The sequence below is a fragment of the Urocampus carinirostris genome, chromosome 2, assembly GCF_059441175.1.
Source record: "Urocampus carinirostris isolate Australia breed hairy pipefish chromosome 2, RoL_Ucar_1.0, whole genome shotgun sequence".
NCBI classification, from domain to species: Eukaryota; Metazoa; Chordata; class Actinopteri; order Syngnathiformes; family Syngnathidae; genus Urocampus; species Urocampus carinirostris.
The window spans coordinates 57,463,637-57,487,011 of NC_142350.1; the positions used below are offsets into that span (position 1 = coordinate 57,463,637).

General features: G+C 37.2%; 1 protein-coding gene across 3 annotated transcripts in view; it reads right to left on the reverse strand.

Annotated features, from left to right (window-relative positions):
• nbeal2 (neurobeachin-like 2) overlaps positions 1 to 18,227 on the reverse strand; it is a 71,725-nt gene extending 53,498 nt beyond the window's left edge. For all 3 annotated transcript variants that reach the window (XM_088327262.1, XM_088327261.1, XM_088327260.1), the window contains exons 1-4: positions 17,835 to 18,227; positions 1,713 to 1,801; positions 1,379 to 1,543; positions 181 to 262 (exon numbers count right to left, since the gene is read on the reverse strand). In XM_088327262.1, coding sequence (XP_088183388.1) covers positions 181 to 262; positions 1,379 to 1,543; positions 1,713 to 1,801; positions 17,835 to 17,885 — 387 coding nt within the window. In that variant the 5' untranslated portion in view covers positions 17,886 to 18,227. The remainder of the gene's footprint in view (positions 1 to 180; positions 263 to 1,378; positions 1,544 to 1,712; positions 1,802 to 17,834) is intronic.
• Between the last annotated feature and the right edge of the window lie 5,148 nt (positions 18,228 to 23,375).

Here is a 23,375-nt window from a genome sequence, read left to right on the forward strand (position 1 = left end):
ACAACCTCGATGTTAATTCACCTATTTTTAACAGGGCTCTATTAAACATTCTTACTTTCAAGTCATTGAGCAGGTCAAGTACAACAATCTGTTTCATCTAGTCAACTACCAAGCTCATATGTTACCTTTATAAGAAACCAAAACATAATAATTTTCTTGTTCAGTCAACAAATACTATACCTGGCGCAAACAAAAATTCAAAAGCTTAATTGCGTCGAAAACGAAACTGGGGGTCTTCTCTGGGTCGACGTTCTCCATGTTTCTAGAAAAGGAGAGAAATTGTGTATTAAGAAAGTGATCCTCTGCAAGATGGCCATCTACGGTAAAGTAGACAGTATACGTGTTGAACTTCCTGAAGGAGGGTTGCAGCCTCTTTACACAATTGATGTTGAAATGTTAGGAGAAGCAAAATAACTGTAATTTGCCTGCTTCCCTTAAGTCAAAGTGAAGTGTGGTACTAGTACTACGCGTGGGATTTGGGCTCACTTGTTGTACAAAGAAAGAATCATTTCCCGAGCACAGTTCAATTTTACACTTCAGTAGTTTATTGTCAGGAGTAATTGTGGTATTATTATTATTTTTAATATGTTGATCTAAGTGACTGTTCGCACTAATCGGTTAATCAACAACTATTCGATGATGAAATTAATCATCAAACACTTTCATGGGGCAATCACTTAATCGTCAAGATACTTTTTGGATTGGACATTTTCAATGTCAGCTTTCCAAAAAGAAATATTGGCATATTTAAATCTTAGGTACAAATAGATAAAACCAAGAACAATTAAATGAGGAAATTAATTGGCAATTTATGGAGCGATCACTTAATTGTTAAGACACTTTTTGGATTAGAAATGTTTAATGTCAGCTTCCATGACAGAATCAAAATAAAAAGATTAACAGATTATTCATCATTCATTGCAGCCCTGGTTTACCGTTACAAGGAGCGCTTACCGTATTTATTCTTTTTTTTTTGTTTTTACCTTAAAAAATAATTTAAAGCTTGGATGTGCAGTTTTACCGCTAAACATTGGTTGAAACAGGATTCGAAATCGGGTCATGCCAGTGAGAGCACCAAACTCCAATCAATGGACCACCATTAATGCAGATTACATACAAAAAGGCATTGTTTTTATCTCATTATCACACTATATTTAGTCATGGTAACAGAGACGAATGGTAATTTTGTTGAGCATCTCACATGTTACAATGACAATAAACTTACAATGCTTAGTAAAGAATAGAAGAATAGAATCGAATTCATTGTCGTTGCAATATTACATGGATAAATACGGTACTTTTTTCCGGTAGTATTGTTATGATTCTTACAAGTTAATTTTTTATGTGAGGCTGTTTCTGAAAAAAGTAGCATACTAACCTGCAGACGATGATGAAGAACTTGATGAGGAGCAAGGGGTGGGGGGATTCACAGCCGTGGCCCTGGTTTTCCGAGAGGTGTGGCGCACCCTGCCATAGCTGCGCACTGAGGAACACCAGCACCTCCTTGGGGAGCAAGGGCACTTCGGAGGTGCACTCCTCCAGCCTAGTGGACAGCATGGATGAGAGAAGTAACGTATGAAGAAAAAAGCCGTCCTCAGAGAGGCATTGTTTAAGTGTAAGACAAACATGCCAAAACGATATCTGAGGATAGTTTATTTCGTTTTACGGAATGGTGTAAGCATCACAGTTGGTTTCAAAGAAGGACTCCTTACCTCCGAGGCTCGAGTGAGTGCACATCTATGAGCCTTTCGAAGGACCCCACAAACACCTCCAGCCACTGCCGCAGATAGGCTACATCTTTCTGAAAGGAAAGGCAGAGAAAGAGATTTTGTTTAAAATACAGTACTGTATTTTCCAAACTATAAAGTGCACTCAAATACCCCAAATTACCCAGGAATTTGAAAGTGCGCCCAATAAACCGGTAGGCTATATATACACCGGAAAATACGGTGAATATTATTGAAAACGCATACATTATTGATACATGTGTGTTACTGATTAAGGTTTTTTTCCTAGCTTCCATGAAAGCATCAAAATACAATAGATAAAACAATCAATTTTTGGGTTACCATGTATTGGATTTTGGAAGAGATATATGTATATTGTGTTAACTTTATGAAAATGAATTATTCGAATTTTTACAACTTTCTGATAACAAGGACATCACCTGATACGGTATACTACTGTATTTTTGCAATTATTGATCAACTGAAATCATCGCTGACCAAAATTGCATAATATTGTATACAATAGATAAAACAATCCATTTTTGGGTTACCATGTATTGGATTTTGGAAGAGAAATATGTATATTGTGTTAACTTTATGAAAATGAATTATTCGAATTTTTACAACTTTCTGATAACAATGACGGTACAATACAGTATACTACTGTATTTTTGCAATGATTGATCAACTGAAATCATCGCTGACCAAAATTGCATAATATTGTATGCAATGGGAATAGAACCATAGTCACCATGGTGAGAGTGCTGCCACATATTCACTGAACTACCAAATATTAAAAGGCCTTACATTTCATCTCATAATCACACGATTTTTACTGTGCCAGAAACAAATGGAAAAAAAAAAGAAAGTTGTCCTGAAACATATGAATAAACGCAAAGTCCAATTTATCAGCTAGACCAGGGGTCGGGAACCTTTTTGACTCAAAGAGCCATAAAAGCAAAATATATTAATTTTATTTTGGGAAAGAGCCACACCATATATTATGAGACAAATTTACTAAATTGCTAAACCCGCGCCTCAGACAAAAGCTTAGTCTTCAGCACATTTATTTTTGATGATTTGATAAAAATTATGAAAAGAGAATAATGCCAGAGCCCGTGTCCCAAAATCAACAAACATACCACTTTAAACTTGTGTCTTTCTTGCAATTACTCAAGATCGGTTAAACTCATTTTGACCCTTTTTTTTCATACATATTGGTTTCAAAACCAGATGTAAGCAGTTATTTTGTAAAAACGTCACAACATTCTGCAAACAGGGAGCCTGATGTGCTTATCTATGGTGCAGACGGCGCAGGGCGAGAGATGGGAGGGAGTGCTTGCACTTTTTGCATAGCTCCACCCATCCCTCCCACTCACCCAATCAAAAAACTAAGTTCTCTTCCGGTGTTTTGGCGTATTTACAGTGTGTTCTGTGGATTCATCATAAGGTATCTGAACACTGAAGACAGATCATATAGTGAGATTTTATATAACGGATTCTTTAGCGATGTACAGCCAGAACGAGTTTTTTTTTTTTTTTTTTTTTTCGTGTGACACCTTGACTGTAAATTGTAGTGAAAAACGTGCCCTATATATTCTGCCAAGCACTGCTTCAACATCATCTTTGGTATGGCTTTGTGTGTACCTGATCAGGATTAGTGGCTTAGGTTTTGGACGAGATGGAGAAAATTTGCATGCAATCAAATTTGTCTCCGAGGCACAGGTACTCATAGAAAGAGCCATATATGGCTCGCGAGCCATAGGTTCCCGACCCCTGAGCTAGACCATAGAGCTTTCCTCTTGGTACTTTTATGCATTTTTTTATATCTTTCAGGACGGGTTTTTGTTTTCTCCATTCCTAACATTTGCTTTTGGCACCAAGTAAAAATAGTGCAATAAGTACAATGCCTTTTCGTATTTCATATGTATCATTGGTGTTCTGGTGATTAAGTTTCAGCACTCTCGCTACTAAAACCATTGTTCTGTTTCCCGTTGCATACAATATTTTGCATTTTGGTCAGTGATTTTTGTCGACTGATCAATCATTGCACAAATATGTATCGTAAGTCCATAAAATGTGTTAATACCGTAGGTCTTGTTGTAGTTTTAATTCCATGCACCTTACAAACCGAAAGCTCTATATATGAAAAATATAACAAAAGACTATTTCTGGATAACACAGTACAAAAAGACTACTTGCACACCTGTAACAAAACAATAAAAACATGTCTGAATAGCTCTGTTCTTATGTCTTAATTAGCTTGATTTTTAATATTAACAATGTGATATTTACTGAATGACGGGTGTGTCTCTTGTAGTGATGAAGACAGCAATGAGTCATATTAACAACCTTGTGACAGGTGGCAAAGTAAGCAAAGTAGGAAGTAGCAGTCCCATTTTATTGTTGAAATTGATATAGAAAGAAAATGTGGTATGTTAGCAACTAGACATAAAGTTGCTTAGTATAACTCTTATTTAGCAGTAAAAGAAGGTCACTCAATACAATCAATACAAATGACTCAAATTATATTATTAGCTGTTTTGTTCTTAACTAAGAAGTATGAAGTATCTATGCCAAAATACATATATTTGTTAATTAATAGATCCCCAAAGAGCAAATATATCTATAGATACAAAATGAGTAGCAAGTCTAATTCACTGAAACCGTCATGTTTGTGATCTTGGAATTGTATATACTGTAAGCTAAGCAGAGAAAGCTGTTATATTAAAAAAACTGCTAGCACACTATGTATCTCTTGTGAGACTTACAGCCTGATATTTGTAACAGGATGTTGCAAAGAGATTTAACTCAAAAGGGACAAAAAACAGGCACCATCCTTTTTGAAATCTACAACTTCTCAACTACATTAGACACTTTAGACTATTTGTCATTAAAAACAAAACATGTACAATAACATTTGATACACTCAATCATGGAATGTTTACATTATGAACATTATCACTTGACAGTGACAATATAGAAGTTATTTATACAAAAAAAATGCTTAAATTAATTTTTGTAAACCACATCCTTCCTGTCTTCGAACCGCACGCCGCCGCTTTCATATCACATCCACCTCAAGAACACGATGTCTTATAGGTCACGATTGTGGGTCAAACGTTTTACCCTCATTTGTATTTTGCAAGCAAGACCTTGACATTCAAAAGAATCAAGGAGGCGCTATCAAAAGGCTGAAACACAAAACATGCAGAAATTTTCCTTGATCTCACTTAGTGTTGGATGGTACAACAAACGTACGATTGAAATTAGCTGACTATGCATAAAACCTCTGATAGCGAGGAAGCATATCTGCAACAGGCACCATAAGGGCAGGCTTGACTTTTTTAGAATGATTCACAGCACAAAAATAATAAAGTTTGGCGTGACAGCTTCCCTTAAGTCAGGAGTGGGCAGTCTACGGCCTGTCAGGCTTTATATTTAGAATAGTAAATAAGGTCCTGATAAAAATGTTTTTGGATCCACCTTTGTCCCCATTTTCCCTTTGTGTTTCTACAACAAAATACTACTACAGAAATACTACAGAATTACACCAAACAATTGTGATTAAAAACAGGGACCTCATACATTTTTTGGCTTTCATTCTGAAAAGAAAAATATATAGGAATAATACCAAAATACTACTACAGAAATATTACAATAGAAATACTACAAAAGTACTACTAAGAACTACTTAAAAAATACTTCTACAGAAATACTATGAAAATACCACAACTGTAATACTGTAATACAAAACAACTACTATAGAAATATTACAGCAGAAATACCCCCCAAAAATACTACTACATACAGAAATACATAAAGAAAAACAGACAAATATAGTAAAAGAATTCTACTGTTCAAATACTTCAAAATACCTCCACAGAAATACTACCAAAATACCACTACATTTATACTGTAATCCAAATAGGCTACTACAGACATTACGACAAAAAATACTATAAAAGTACAACGACAGTTATACTACAGAAATACTACAAAAATTATACAAAGGAAATACTTAAAAAACTGCAGACATACTACAGAAACATTGCGATGGAAATACTGCAAAAAATGCTAGTACCGTAATACTAAAAAATACTGCAGAAATACCACAAAATTCCGACTACAGAAATACTACACAAATACCAAAAAAATACAACTATTGTAATACCACAAAACTAAATGGGAAATTTAGTACTTAAAACAGGGACCTGATACATATTTTTATTTTAATTGTGATTAGTTTCATCATTTTGAAACAATCTATTTAAAAACAAAAGAAATATAACATGTTGATGTCTGCATGCATAATTATTCATAAATGAAAACATTGGATAGGCCACCAGGATGGGCACCTTGGTCAATTATTTTTAACCCCATGAGGCCTGATACTCTCAATATTTGCCCACCCCTGCCTTGATTCACATGTTTTGGGGCATCTTCAAAGTTTTTTACTGCAAGGATAGGAGAGACAGTTCTATTAACAAGTAATAACTAAACCGGTTAACAATTAACACACAGTATACTTTGCAGCTATAAGTTTCTGAAATTTTCATTACCAGCTGATGTGGACCTATAAGCCAGTCCATCTTTCATTGTTCGATTCTGAGCATGTGAGGCCAGGATCCCTCAACCCAGTCTCAGATGAAACAATGCTGGTTCACACCTCGCAGCTCATTTCTCCATACAAGCACTCTAACAAGTTTGTTTCTCGTGTCCCGACATCGAGCCATCAAACGGGAAATGACATGCCTCTTTAACTCAAGCTTGTTTCCTTTGTTCACGACAAGGCCCTTCCTCTTCTGCAACACGAGGCAGGTTGTAGTAAAAAATAAACAAAACAAGAAAAGGGGGATGGGGCAAGTATTAAAAAAATGCTATAGGACCATATTTATCCTAACGTTGAGTACGAATGTTTAAAAATTGTTTAAAAATGATTGTGTTTGATAATTTTTTAACAAGGACACTCAAGTGATAGTCATAATAATTTAGAGATGCAGCCACACATCAATTTAATTTAGTCCTAGTGTGAGTATTCACTATTGTACCTTTTACCTAATGCAAATATAGAAGCCAAAAACAAACTTCTGGAATTTGTTTTAACGTCACCGTCAACTTTGTGGACAATACTCTTGCAGTAACGCAAAATTATCTATCAGCTCTAAAGAAGCACTAAAGAAAAATATTATTTCTGTGGGCAGACCATTTTACAAACTTTAAGTTTAGGATTACTTTTAATATTTTGCTTTCCTTCTTTATATTTTTCTACGATAATAATACTTAAAGTAGGTATTTTAGTTTTTTTTAATATATATTTTCCTTTCCTTGCAAAATAAGAAAAATAGTACTGTTGTCCGTAACTTGAAAATATTATACTTGCTGACGCCATCTTCTGGCTAGAATAATTATTGCAGCCTCTTGTCAAGCTGCTTGTATGTCGCATGCATGTATAAGACACGCTCGAACAAACTCTTTTTTAGTCTTTTGGGGTTTTGGGTTGGGATTTGGACTGTATTTGAAACAGTCCTTTTCTTACTTTCCCCACTTTCATCCTAGGGTAAAAGAAAACCTTGAACACTCGTGTGAAATCGCTCTCCAGAACCTTTCTAGCCTCCGCCTCCTTTCAGCCAGGCCAATGCGCTCCGTGGCCAGAACATTGATGATAAAAGTAAGATAAAAGCAGATATGCGAGATGAAAAAAAAAATATGTATGAAGGCTCTTGGAACTCAGTGGGGCATTGTTAACACATAATTAACAGAAAAATATTAAAATTAAAAAAATTGGAGGACACCTCAAACTACCCTACCTTTATATTGAGCATTTTGAGTTTAAAATATGTATTTAAAAAATATATAATTGATAATAATCATTAAATAAGAAAGTATTTAAAATTAGCATTCAAAGATTTTTAAAACATTTACTTACTGACAGTAAAACAATATTTTAGATGAGCAAAATGCTCCAAGATGGGAGATAATTTTCCCAATTTCCTAATTATTTTGTAAAATATTAAACATAAAATGCTAATCTGAAGTATCAAGATCATTTTGCAAAATAAAGTAATCTGTTATTTACTCTTAATAACGATTCGACCAGATTGCAAAATGGAAAAATATATAAATCCTGCAAAATCCAATCAAATTGATCTAGATTTTCTTTTACTCACATAGAATATTATTTCATTCATTTTACTATTTTTTCACCATCAATTTTCTAACAAGACTTTTTGAAAAGCTTTTAATATTAATTTAATAAACATGCCTTCTGTGTCCCAATATTTCAGTCCTCATTGCGCCTAATCTATTTGTGAATCCTGACCTAGTTACCGCTGTACATTCACTTGATTTAGCTGACAGCGCCATTTCTTTCGTCTTAATAAATCTGATTACAAAAGGGAAATGTTTGTGGATAAGAAATAAAAGCTGAAGAAGTACCTTTTAAAATGCTTATCAATTTGTAAAATAATCATCAAGGTGAAGCAATTCTTTCCTGAGATAGTCAAGTCAAGTCATGTTTATCTGTATAGCCCCCCCTCACAAAGAGTCTCAACACATTTTTCCAACATTTGCCTTATCAACATGACATGTGATGTGTGGCCACAAAAAGGTCACGCAAAAAAACTCAAAGACTGCAGCTCTCATATGTGCAAGGGCCTGTGTCAACTGCAGACATGTATTTGCGCCGAATGCAGCTGCTGCTTGAAATTCAGCTTGGCTGCGTTAGTGGCAGCAAAGAGCACTTAGATTGTCCTGCTTGTTGGCCCTCGTGCTGGTAAAGAGCGTGCAAACCACAAGTGTCATGTGAGCTGCACTTGTTATGGAAGATCTTTAGTTACCTAAAGCGGGAAAAATTTGAATGTTTACAGAAAGAACACTTGTTAATAATCTATAACAGTGGTCAGCAATGTTTTCTGTATCATTGACCGGTTCATTGTCAGACAATATTTTCACAGCCAAGGGCGGCATTAAACATGTTTGTACTTTTTCCAAAATAATAATCGCAATAATAGGAACAATTATGGGTGTTTGGTCGGATCCCTTAACCACTAGGGTCGCAGGGGCACCATTTCCTCTGGTGAGTCTTGGGCAAGTACAGCCTGTCGGCGCCCATCCTTCTCCAGGCGAGGAACAATTATAACATTTATAAGAATAAGAACATTAAAAAAATAATGAGCATACATCCATTGTTTAGTCATATGGACCATTTATATTTCATCGTAATATCACACCCAAATCACATTCATTTATTTTCCAAACTGCTTATCCCAAGGGTCAGAATCCTGCAGCTCTAGAGCATCATACGGCCCTTTGGCCCCTTCCTAGTGGCTCCCTGGAGCTTTTTTAAAAATGCTTGGAAACTGAAAAATAAGTATATATATTTCTAAATCTGATTAGTGCAGGAGGACAAACAAGAAACAAACATTCTAATTATTTTATATGGCTGCAAAATGTTTAGAATACATATAATAAACGAGTAAATTTTTTTCCTGTTTATATTAGTGATTATTATTATTATTATTACTATTTATAGCATTCATATAGCTAAAATTATTTTTCCACACTTGGACACCCATATATTTTGTATATTTTACACTTTGCGAAAGCTGCATGAGTCATGTGCATTTCGTTCTGCATACATGTATACCAGAATGACAATAAATTATATCAGAATTTTAATCATTTAGATTTTTTAAAAAAAAGCTTACATATGTTATTTTGTTTTGCAGCTCCAGACATTTCAGTTTTTCTTTTTTTTTGTCTGTTACTGCTCTTTCAACATTTTTGGTTGAAGATCCCAGGCTTAGGAGACGAAGATAACATACAAGCTCCACACAAGGACGCTGGTAGCTGGAATTGAAGCAGAACTGTAAGACGCACGTGCTAATAGCAACACATGCTAGTCCAGGGGTCTCCCCTCTTTTTAAAGCTGAGAGCTCCTTTTTTATACTAATTAGTGCAAAGGGCAACCAGTTTTATATGCATTACTAAAAAAACTTGTTATGTATTTGCTATGGTATTACTATCTTGTTACTAGGTTAAAAATTGAAAGTAGGGTCAAATATTTATTAAAAAGTCACAATGACCCAGCATTTGTGAGCTATTTTCAGTACAGGTCTGCGGGCACCACAGCAGTCCTTAGGGGGCACTCTGGTGTCCACGGGCACCACGTTGGAGAACCCTGCGCTAGTCAATATCATAACGTTGAACACAAAACGTCACGTCGATCCCCATGACAAGTAAAAATACAAACTTACAAAATGAACCAACCCCGCAAAATGTTTGTTGGTGTTATGTGGTCTTGGTGTCATTTTCCTAACATAAAGATCCATGCACCCTCCAGCTCTATTGCCAAAAAGTTTCCTAGAGCGGCAAGTGTTCTAAAGAAGTTACCATTCTCCACGCTGATTGGTAATAAGCGCAAAAGTTTGATTGATCCTATACTGTATCTTCAGCAGGCAGAAATCGTTGTTTCCAATGTGACAGTTGCACCACTCGAAAGGTAACTTCGCCCACCCGTGCAAACCACACTGATTGTGAATCAAACATACCACCTCAATGCTCAAGTTTATGGTCAATCTGAAACATACCAGTGTCAGTAAAATAACAATAGGTAAAAAATAATGGAACTTATCTTTCTTTCTCTAGAGGCCGGTACTGGTCAGGGGCTCGGTGGTTGCTGACCACTTTTCTAAGGCACCCCTGATCCATTCATTCTTTTTCCAGACGCTTTTCCCCACTACTGTGCTCGAATCCGTCCCAGCTAAGTCTGGGCAGAGGGTAGGGGACACTGTGGGCGAGTTGCCTGTCAACAGCAGGGCACACCCCTGACAATTACCCAAATTACCCTGCTAGGGAAGCACTTTTCTATCAAATATCCAACAAAAACACAATAAACATCTGTTTGTGTTGTTCAAAATTAACCGATTGCCTCATCCCTACTGCATGTCCAACATTACTGGCTTCTCAGCTAAACAGAGCCAGGATGTCGTGTTGTTTGTTTTAATTAGTCCCTTGTGACTACTTTGACCAATAATCACCAGATAATCACCTGTTATTTCTCAGGCAGAAACTGTATTGTTAAAGACAGACTGTCACAATCACTGGAAAGATGCTTTGTTCTCTCTTTTCCCTTTGGAATGATTTCATGTGGAATGTCAGTAAACTAATATAGCCCCCGCATACTGAACACACACAAAAAAATACTCCAATTTCTTTGGCTGATATAATTTTCATTATTATGAATGTCACTGGAGTTATACTGCAGTCCCGTTTAAAACAGTCATTTGGTGCAGCATTTATTTTTAAATGTTACTGAATGAATTATATAGGTAACTTATTAGCAGAGCATGAAGTTAACGGGAAATCTTTTCAGGATTTTCAACTAAGGGTTGCAATAAACAGCTTGAAGTCTCCTTTTATCAATTGTTCACAAACTGCCAAAACTCTTTATCATGGGGTGAATTGTGTAAAGTTGCAATTGATCATTTTTTTACAATTTGTGCGAATATCTGCTTTGCTACTCAACAACTCCTACCTCCAAAAACTAAAGGTAAAAAGGTCAATTGTATGTCAAAGCATCTTTATACAAGCTATTGTTTGAATGAATAAGCATGAATGTGTCGCAAGGGCTTAGAAGGCATGTAGAGTATATGAGAGGGACAAGCATGATAAATGACATTCAGAATTCCTCTTTGTCATTTTTCTCAAGATTTAAGACCATAATATATGTATTTTTACATCACTGTATTGTTACATAACTGTATATAGTTTTCTCCCTTCTGTGACAGTAAATAGTTTTGCATAAATGATCATGCAATTAAAGTTATTGAAGGTTATTGTTTTTGCAGTTTGACCTCGAAAGGAAAGCTGGAGAAAAATATTGGATAATATAATAGTAGATATTAGCATTTGACTCTGCACACAAGTTTTTAAATGGGTAAATACAAAACTTGCTTACCACCCTAAGCAGCAACACTAATATTGATTTTATCAAGTAAGAAGGCAATAGGGCTTGGCAGCAAACATTGAGGATGCAGGCAAAACACATCGAGGACCCAGCCTTCAGCATGTGCATCATGTCCACGTAGCCAATCATTTTATTTGTTCAATTATCTATTATGGTGTAAAATAATACCCAACTTAGTTGCACACTTGCAGCGTTCTGAGTATACATTATGTTATAGTAGTTTGCATCACCATATATTAAATTGATATTAAAATGACAAATGTGTTGCTCAAATAGAGGAAGCCAAGTCCCTTCAACACACATGTAAGTCAGAGTAACTTTGCGTCTGACAGAAATTGAATATAATGGTGCAAACGTATTTCACTCACTTGTTTTCTTTTCATTTTTGCCAGTATGACTTGAAGGATTAGGGGCAACAAATGTGAGCTCAGTTGCGATTTGTCCGGGTGTGTTTGTTTTATCTAAAACAGGGTTGCAGGTCAAAAGCTATGTTTGCTGTCAAACAAAGGGCCTTTGAATTGAAATCTTGTCTCTTAATGGAGTAGTCACTGCTAATTCTCTTCATTCTGAAGTTGTGTAAAAAAAAATTTTTTTTAAATCAACTGTGGCTTTGGAGCTGCGCCCGTTTGGGAATAGTGTACACAGGATAGGAACACACAATGACATAATCAGAGTTTTTGGAGGTATGATTGTTCTCTCAAGTGGCCCTGCTGCTTTTCACTTCACGATTGCGTTCAATTTTATCAAACAAAGCTGGAGAGGATGAAAACTAGGCCCAATACAAAAAATGCAGCAGCATTATTCCAACGCATGTCTATTTTCTTCTACTTGAAACAATATCGCTGTATTTGTACTAGGCAGTTACAAGTAAGTCTTCATTTGAAAAAGCACAAATTTGCACACTTACAGTATATGGATTTTTGTGTTTCATTGAAAAAGTGACCAATCCATTTATTTACTCAAGTGGTGATTATTTGAAAGAGGCGCTTATGTGAGAGGTTAAGCAAATGCTTGTGTAAGGGCGGACTCAAACACTCAGGTTTGTGTTAATTAGTCGATAAACAACTGGTTATCCTGGGCTACATTTGGAATAGAATTTGTCACAGCCTCAAATCATTTGTTTAAGTTTTTTTAAATACATTCAAATAAAATTAAAACGGTTCACTCTCATTTTGTCTCTTGATAAGTATTTCACTTCACAAACACATATGCCAAGATTTTTAACATCAGGAAGCAAGTTGTGCTTCGGAAAGCATGCAAATTATCCAAGAGATGAAGGTCATGCCTTTCTGTTGGGATCTATCCAAAACGACCACAATGACTACTTTGATAGTAAATGCTACTTGAGGCGAATGTGTCTTGAATCTTGTCGTAGTTTACTGGTGCATCTATCTGAACTTGAAAGGCATGAATTACGTCTACTCGTAAATTCTGGTAATTTTTTTACATCCTTGTCAAAATGGCAACAGTTCTCATAGCTGCCCCACTGAATAGTAACTTGAAAAAAAGTCTTATCTTGTTTTTTTGTCTACCCTTAGGCACTGAAGCATATTGCAGACAAATTAAATAGTAATATCATCCTTGGCAAAATGTTGCTCCCAAATGAGAAGAATAGACGAGTCATGAATTAAAATTAATTAAACTTTGGTTAAGCTTGATCACAAAAAAACAAACACCGCTGCGTCACAATTTGGCAGGCATGCACTCGCCCTCCAACAACACTAGATGTTGCGATAGTAGAGATATTCTACTGTAATACTGACTTCAAAAAGATAACTTTCACTGTCGGCTACAGAACACAAAGACACGTCACAAAACTGTCAGTTCATTTTAACAGTTCCAGGTCTGGTTTTCCATCTCTCGGAGTAATTGTTTGCTGTTGTACGCAACTATGAACGTGGAATGCTTTAATGAATGTGCTGAAAACATAAATATAACTGTAAACATATACTATCTTAATTATTTTAAATGTTTTTCATAAATATAAGGTTATGCTTGCTTATAAATTTTTAATTTTGTTTTTTAAAGAAGATTATTTTGAATAAGGGTCGAGGAAATTTTTGTGTCAAAAAGCCATGTTTAAGTTACAAAATGAAGGAACACAATAGGTCATTCAAAGATTAGGTTAAATAAATATTTAATGTAAAAACATGCAAATAAAGAACTTCAAATTGATAAAAAAAAAACATTGTTTTACTTACTGTACTGTTCATGCTTCATAAATAATTGCATTCAACATTCAAAAGCAGACTCTTTCTTATAAATATAATATACATGTCAGTGTTTTATTATTTTAATTACTTATACATTGAAGTTTGTTCACAATTAAGTTGTCATAAGTGATTTAGCTCGTCTTTTTTGTAGCTTCTCCTACTATTTGCTCGTGAGCCACTACAGTTAGTCGATACAATTTTGCTTGCCGCTCACATAAACTACTAATTACTGTTTGTTCGTTTCCCATTTGAGTCTTGTAGTGTTTAAAAATAATTGCATTATTTCATTTCTTCACTAGTTTGCCCAAAATCGTACACAATTACGTTTAAAATTAATAGAGTAAAGATACAATGAAAACCTTTTTATCAGAGAATTTTAGCATTAAAGAACTGTTAATGAATAGAAAATAAATGAAAGAAATTATGAATATCTCCATCACTTGGCTACATTCTCACTATTCTTGAGCAGAACTGTGTTAAATTGTCTGGTAACACACATGCATATGAATGTATGTGTGTAACATTTTAAAATCTATTTATCATTGATACTGACAGATGGTTAAAAGCCAAATCTAGGATAAATTAAACAAGATTTACTAATATGAATGCAGTTTGCAGTAGGATCCCCTTAAAATATGTGACTCATTTGTGACCGGTTTTATGTAACTAATGCGGTAAACATTTTGACAACTGTGATGCACTGCAGTTCTACACTCGTGTAAACTAGTTCAGTACAAATATCTATCTGTCCATTTTCCAAAGATCAGGTTCCGATTACAGCCTAAGCTACGCCAGACACTTTTTGCTAGCCACATATGAATGTTTCTAGTTTATTTAAGTGATCCTCAAATTATAGTGCCCACAGCAGAATTAGTAAATCTTTAAGCAGTGTGATACATTATGTGACACTAATACTTGTGACTTATTTGGGAATTTCTGTTGCTGCTAAGTGTTATTGCACTTATTTTCATTGCACTATTGTTACGATGCACTACTTTTAATCATTCCACTATTATTACAACTTGGGCCAGTCTCTAAGCACTACGTTGTAAATATTTTTTGACTATTTATCCTGACAGTCTTTATCTTCTTAAAGGTGGTGTCCATAACTTTAAAATATTGTACTGGCCGATGCCATCTTCAGACTGAAATCATCATTCCAGCTTATTTTGTTACGTGTGCAAGTATGTGACATTTTTAGACGTACTCAAATAAAATCTCCTTTTCATTTTTAGGGGGGTTTGGGTTGGCATTTGGGCTGTACTTGAAACAGTCACTTTCTTACTTTCACCATTTTCATGGTAGAATTTTAAAAAACTGCTACCACGCACATAAAATCACTCTCTTCCCTCCATGCCCTCCGACCACTTAAGTAGGATAAAAGCAGATAGGCACTGTGGAAAAAATATATGAAAACTTTTTGCACTCAGTTGGTTCTCGTTAACACATACTTAATGGAGAAAATATTTAATTTCAAATTTTTCAAGGACACCTCGAACTACGCACCCCCCCTTTATTCTTTATTACATGTTCACTCTGGAGTTCCATGTCACATCTTGTTGCAGACAATGTTTCACAACATAATTCAATTTTATTTATTGCACTCAGGGCTTCCACATTTATAAGTGACAATAATGTCAATTCGATTCAATTCACTATACAGCAAAAGGAATACAAGTAAATCTGAGCAAATTAAAAAAAATACTTTCATTCACCGTTCAATTTAGTTCTTTAGCAGATGTCTGATGTAAATGTTCAGTATAACGCGTTTGCTATGATTGGTGGTAGTGGTAATAGCCAGAGGTTAAATTGACACATTGTGGAAGCGTTGCAACCACCCATTTTTTAAACTGCTAGCCCTTAACACTCGCCATTATCTTAATAACTTGCTAGGCCAAGTTTTTTTTCCAAAACTGCTCTCAGTCTGCACCTTTTAAACGTCTGACTTAAACTGCTGGCTGGTCGTAATAGTCATATTGAATGTAAATAGCTTGCAAATAAATTGTTTCATGGTAAATGGTCTGCATTTATATAGCACTTTTCAAGTCAATGGAGACCTCCCAAAGCGCTTTACAATGCGCTTCACATTTACCCATTCACACACACACTCACACACTTCAATGAACAAAGCATGAATGTTTTGAGAGGTAGGGGGGGATGGAGTATTTATGGATTAGGAAAAGCACACTCACTTGCAAATTTTGCATGTTAAGGTTGAGAGATTACCACACTCAAACCTCACAGTTGTGTGCACTCACTGGGCCTAAATCATAAACATGAAGTTAAAATTTTACTTCTGTTTATAGACTAAGTAAAAAGCATAGCTAATTTGTGTAAACAAATTTATTTTATTATCCAAATAAACCACACAAACAATTCTTCAACATATTTCTTCTTTTTCACTTGCAGTGAATTTAAGGTTGCTTATTAAATATAGCAGATAAGAGATTAGAGCCGAAATGGTTTCAGTCTAAAAAAACATATTTTGGGGATTTTTTTTTTCTTCGTACAAAGAAATGGTGTATAGGGAACACAATTTAAAATGATTAAAAAAAAAAAAAAAAAAACATAAAAAATACAGAGGGAAATGTATGTCGACAGGTATGTTTTCCATTCTCATACCTGTCAACCTGTACGGTTTTGCCGTACAAAGTACGTTTATTAAGCATTTTAAGACAGGTACGACGTACGAGAAAATCTGTACCGAAAAACCCAAATTTGTCAATTATGGGTACCATCCGGTATACACCGACTATCACAAAACGGCAAATCAACCAAGTTTGAAAGAAGCGAGCGGTTTGATGTAGTGAAAGGAAGTCCGTCTCTTTTTAGAGAACCGGCTTTTTCGGCTCAACTCATTAAAGAGAGCCGGCTCTCAAACGGCTCAATTGCTTTGATGCATTATATCACGAATTATTATGTTGTATAAAGAAGTTAAGAAAAAAAGGAAGTATAAAAGGAGAAAATGAAAAAAAAAACAGGTTAGTGGTTATCCCTTTAATCAGTATATTACCAACAATAATTTAATGCAGAAAAGGAATTCATAATTTGAATAAGAAAATGTATTATTCTACTTAATTATTAATTATTGGACAGTGAACGTCCAAGCTACTTATTTTTTGACCTTTTTTTATAATAAACCTCATTCATGTTGAGCAACTCAGGATCTCACAACAAAATTTCAATTACCAATATATATGATATAACGAAATAAATGTACAATATAACATGTTAAACTACATAAATAAACACATTTGAAAAAAAAATATGGTGTAAGCTTTTTTTTGTATTTTGTAAGGGAAAATACGACAGTTTGTAAGGGCATGGAGCCCTGGAGGTTGACAGGTATGCATTCTGCCATCAACAAAGTATGCATGTCTTGAAATGCAGGGGGAAACTGGAGTCAATTTGACTTCTGTTTATCCCAGGCCAAATACACATTATTGTCCTGTCAATATCGTACTAACATTACCTGAAGTCATAAAACATTCACCATATGAATACCTGAGAATCAAGCCAAGTGAGATGAGGGGGCGTGGCAATAAAAACCAGGAAGTACCCGGCTGTAGGTTGCACCTGCGTTACAGGTCAGGTACAAAGGAAATAAAATACTGGGTCGACCTGCTACCGGCATTCATATCTATTACCGCTCTGTTTCTGCCCTATAAACCCTATATACTGCTCTAACTAGTTCAAGATTTCAACAAAAACAGCACAATGGTGTCACATATTTTATTAATAAACGGGGAAGCTAACTCGCAAAGTGAATAGTTACTTCCGCTTTTAACCGCGTTTGTCAAAAACACGAGTCAAAGCACACCTGTGGAACAAAATATGTGTGATTATGTATGAAAATAGAAATATTAACAGCAAAGAAGGAAGCAAAACGACAACAACAGGTGCCCCCCGTCAAGTGTAACTCACCTTCGTGTAGTACAACATCCATAGCTCGTAGAGCTTCTCCTTGGAAGCCATTGTTCCTCCAAGCTCCTGGTTGTTCTAGGACTCCCTTTTGCGTTGAATTAAAAACTTTAACGGGAGACCAACATGGTCAACGACGAGCCAGGAGCGGCTTGGAGCCGTTTCCAGCACACCGGGGCAGGACGCGGTGCGCTCCTGCCGTCAACCATTCCTGCCACATTTGCCCTCAATTCATTAATCCAGGGAGAAGTGAAGGCGGGCGGGTCGGTTTAAAACTTCTCACGAGTTCTTCTTAAATGTGTAGAGCGCCAGAGGTGGTCGCAGTGAGATTAATGCCGAGCTAGGAAGAGGAGTTGTGTGGAAATAACGCGTGGAGAGGAACACCCATGTCCGCGTTGAGAAGCGAGCACCTCACGCCGTAGCTGCTTCCTACTAAGAGGGGGAGGGGGGAGAAAGAGAGAGTGAGAGAGAGAAACAGAGAGAGAGATGGAGAAAGAGATTGAAAAAGAGAAAGAGAGAGGGGGGAGGTTGTGAGAAAGAGATGAAGAGATATTGAAAGAGAGAGAGAAAGGGAGAGAGAGAGAGAGAGAGAGAGAGAGAGAGAGAAATTGGGAGAGAGTGATTGAGTGAAGGATTGAGGGAGGGAGATAGAGAAATTGAGAAAGGGTGTGAGAGAGAGAGGGGGGGAGAAAGAGAGAGAGATGGAGGTAGAGATTGAGAGAAAGATTGAGAGAGATGTAGAGGGAGAGAGAGGAAAAGAGATTGAGAGAGCGAGTAAGAGAGACATTGAGTTAGATTTAGAGAGAGAGAGAGAGAGAGAGAGAGAGAGAGAGAGAGAGAGAGAGAGAAATGGAGATAGAGATGGAGAGAAAGAGATTGAGAGAAAGAGAAAAGGAGAGATATGTAGAGAGAGATTTAGAGAGCGAGAGAGAAAGAGACGGATAAAGGGGAAAGAAAGAGAGAGAGAGATGGAGAGATGAATTGAGAGAGAGAGAGTGAGAGAGAGATAGTGAGAGGGAGAGGGATTGAGAGAGAGATAATGACACTGTGTGTGTGTGAGAGAGAGAGAGAGAGAGAGAGAGAGAGAGAGAGAGAGAGAGAGAGGAGAGAGAGAGGGAATGATTGCGAGAAAGAAAGAAAGAGAGGGAGAGAGGTAGGGAGAGAGTGATTAAGGGAAGGACTGAGGGAGGGAGATAGAGAAATTGAGAGAGAGTGTGAGAGAGTGTGTGTGAGAGAGAGAGAGAGAGAGAGAGAGAGACAGAGGTAGAGATTGAGAGAAAGAGATTGAGCGAAAGTGGGAAAGAGGGAGAGATGTAGCGAGAGAGAGGAAAATAAATTGAAAGAGAGTAAGAAAGATATTGAGAGCGAGAGAGATTGAGAGCTGGAGGTAGAGATTGAGAGAAAGAGATTGAGAGAGAGAGAGAAAGTGGGGGAGATGTAGAGAGAGATTGAGAGAGGGTGAGAGACTGAAAGAGAGAGAGAGTGAGAGTGATTAAGGGAAAGAGAGAGAGATGGAGAGAGGAATTGAGAGACAGGAAGAGGGAGAGGGATCGAGAGAAAGAGAGAATGACAGTCGGACAGAAGAAGAGAGACAGAGAGATTGAGACAGAGAAAAAGAGATAGAGCCGCAGAGAGATTGAGAGAGATTAAGCGAGAGAGAGTGAGAGAGAAGGAGAGAGAAATAAATTGAAAAAGAGACAGAGAGGGGAATAGAGAAAGAGAGAAAAACATAAAAGACAGAGAAAGAGGCATAGAAAGAGGCAGAGAAAGAGACAGAAAGAGACAGAGAAAGAGAGATCCCAAACTTGTTAGCATATTGTATATGTTTCGCCCGTGATGTTTCCCACATGTTCTATTAATTTTTTGATCATTTTAAATTGTGTACGCCGCATACCAATTTTAGTATGATAATTTGTTTTTAAATAAATTGCTGCGAGTAACATGCAACACCAAAGGTGGGGTATCCTTAAAATGTTGATATTTAAATAGTTTCTCTATTAAAGGGACAGTGTGTAATATTTAGTGGCTCCTAGTTGTACAAAAAGAGTTACATTCTGTTACCCCCCCCCCAAAAAAAAACGTTGATTTGAATACCAGGCAAAAATACATGAACCATCATAGCAATCTTGATTATTATGAAAAAACTAATCATAGGTCGAAGAATTTGTATTTCTTTTGCACAGTGGAATCCCCACTAAGGTCGCCGCCATGTTTGTCCGGCATCCTGCCACTACACTGTGCTCTATGACACTGGCCCTCGCTCGCACCAGACAATGCAGCACCATCAAATATTACACTCCTGGGCTTTAAGTATGTGTTAACTCAGTTCAAAGAGCCTTTATTTTCCACCTCGCCTATCTGCTTTTATTTTAATGTTATTATTGGTGTTCTGGCCACTAGCGCATTAGATTGGACAGAAGGAAGGAAGGGGCCTTATAGGAAGAGTGATTTCACACGCGTGCCGGTTGATTTCATTTATTTGAGGATGAAAATGATGAAAGTAAGAAAAGGGCTGTTTGAAATGCATTCCAACTGACAAACCAAACCCCCAAAAAGATAAAAAGGAAGAGTTTAATCAAGCGCATCTAAGAGAGACAAGTACGTGCACGCGGCACACAAGCAGCTTGACAGAGGCTGCACTTATGACTTCAGCCAGAAGATGGCGTCAGCAAGTAAAATCTTTTTGAAGTTACTGACACGACCTAAAAATTTACTGCAATTGCGGAAAGAACTAAGAAATATGCTGAAAGAATTGTTTATATGGTTTGTTTAGTAAATAAAAAAAACTTTTTTTAAACAAACGATATGGTCATGATTACAGATTTGAATCACCTGTGCCCGCTCTTTTGGCGGCAACTGCCGCGGGTTCTGATTGGCTCCCTGTCACTATTTGAACCCAATTCTGTCTGCAAACCTCAGTGTATACAAGGCAAGCCTTTTTTCGACCCTGACTCCCACCGGTCCCGTTTTTGCTCCCGTCTGTCTCCGGCTACGACCTGTTTTGATCCTGACCACGTCTGCTCTCCCGTTCTGGTTTACGACTTGTTTCCGACCCCGACGACGTCTTGCTCTCCCAGTCCTGGCTACAGACCAGTTTTTCCGTCCCTGTCCTGAATTTTGAGTTTTTATCTTTACAGATACAACACACATTTCTCTTCCCTGTGTAAAATATAACTGATATTTTTCAATAGATGCATTCGAATTTAAAGATAATATTTTTCCTTATCATTGCATTCAGATAAAGCTGACGATTCTGGTTTTGGCTACTTTTGCAGGAACATTGAAAATAACACAAAGAAAAATACTAATTTCTGGTTTTGTGACTCGCCCCAATATGTGTTATATTTTGAGTTAATTTCCATCCATCCATTATCTGCACCGCTTATCCTCAGTAGGGTCGCGGGGGTGTTGGAGCCCATCTCAGCTATCTTGCGGCAGTGGGCAGGGGACACCCTGAACTGGTTGCCAGCCAGTTGCAGGGCACACAAAGACAGACAACTCACTCGCTCATTCACACATAGAGAAAATTTGGACTGCCCAATTAACCTGACATGCATGTTTTTGGGAATGTGGGAGGAAAACGGAGTGCCCGGAGGGAACCCACACAAGCACAGGGAGAACATACAAACTCCCCACGGGAAGGCTGCGGTAGCTGGACTTGAAACCTGAACCTCTGTCTCGTGGAGCTGCGTGCTAACCAACCAGCTGCCGTGCCGCATATTTTAAGATAATTTAAACATGTCACAGTTGCCATGGCGCCCAATTGGTTGCCATGGCGCCCAATTGGCCCCGCCCGTGTGGCACCAGCTGCGGCTCGTTGACAGATTGGCTTCCCTGTTATTTAAACCCAGTCTGGTCTCTCTCCTTTTGTCAGCCCGTCAACGAACTTCTGCCCCGCAAGACGTGGGTTTTGACTCAGTCCTGTTCCTGTTGGTATTTCCTGTCCGGTATTGCTCCCGTTTATTTTGTCCTGTTTAATTTCAGTTTCCAGTTTTGTTTCCGTCTTTTTTTGTCCTGTTTATTATTTTCACCAGTTTTCGTTCCCGTCTAGTTTGTCCTGTTTATTTTCGATATCCTGTTTCATCATCTATCCCGTCTGTCCCGTCCTGTCCAGGATCGACCCCATCTGTCCGATATCAATGCAGGCAATTGGTATCGATCTCGTCAGCCTCTGGCTTCCTATCATTTCATGCCAGACTGCTTCCTAACGTGCACGACTCTCCATTTCCCGTAAAATAAAAGGCTTGTGTATTAGCCGCTTCACTAAATAAGCCGCAGGGCTGAACATTTGGGAAAAGGTAGCGGCTTATAGTCCGGAATTTACGATAAACATACTATACTGTATCTCCAGCGTGCTAAGAACTTTGACAATTTTGTTTAATATCTCGTGCATCCATTCGAAATGGTGAGTGTAAAGTGCAAAGAGGCGAGCTGTTTCTTTTGAAATGAAACTGGAATAAGAAAGCTTGATGCGGTTGAGAAAATGGTTGGATCCCTTTTTCGGCCTCTTTTTAGTCGCCTAACTAACTGGGGCGGCAGGTAGAGCGCTGATCTTGGGATCAAGGGATCCCAGTTCGAATCCCGGCTCGTCCGTGTTACATGTCGAAGTGTCTTTGGGTAAGACACTGAACCCCTAATACCCCCAATAAGCAGGTTAGCGCCTTACATGGCTGCAAGGCCGCTATTGGGAAATGTGGAGCACATTGTAAAGCGCTTTGGGAAGTCATTGACTTGAAAAGCGCTATATAAATGCAGATCATTCATTCATTCATTCATTCATTGTGTGAGTAACGTCACGCATTTGGGTCCTGATCCTGTTCTGGTTCCTGACAATATATTCACAGTATTTTATTGCATTCATTCATTTTAGGCAGTTATTTTATTTGTGTACACATGTAAAATAACCTAAATCATGACAGAATGTCTGAAAGGGAGTGGGACGAAGAAAACGTATTAAATCCCACCCTTTTTCTCTCATATACAAAAGCCATTTAAATTAAATTTCCTGCCAGATTTATTTGAGCTGATCTTCTTGGCAGGTGCGAAACAAGTTTTTTTACAGCTCACAGGCAACTCATATACAGCAAACAATAGTTTTTGTAACAAGAAAACATTTGAGATGCCTTTAAGCACGTTAGGCGGCAGCACACTGCAAAACGATGCAATGAAGCAACATCTTTGCATATCAAAATAAAAGATTCAAGGCTAATGCACTAAGTAATGGTAACAGTGAATATTGAGAAACATGAATTAAACTGAATTCCATATACTAAGGAAATAAGTGATATATTTGCCACAAGTAAAGAGATGCCAAATAGTCATTTACACAGAGCTGCTGTGTACTTAATATGATATGACCCAACAACCTGCAATGATTTCAGAGAAAAGCCTCAGGACAGAGATGGGCTTTCTTATCAACTTATCCACTTTACACAAGTGTCAGTAGTTCAGACCACTCCCTCATAAGGACCCTGATGCTACTGTTGTGTCACAGCCCCTTTTCAGCCTATTTAGAATAGAATAGAATAGAATAGAATAGAATAT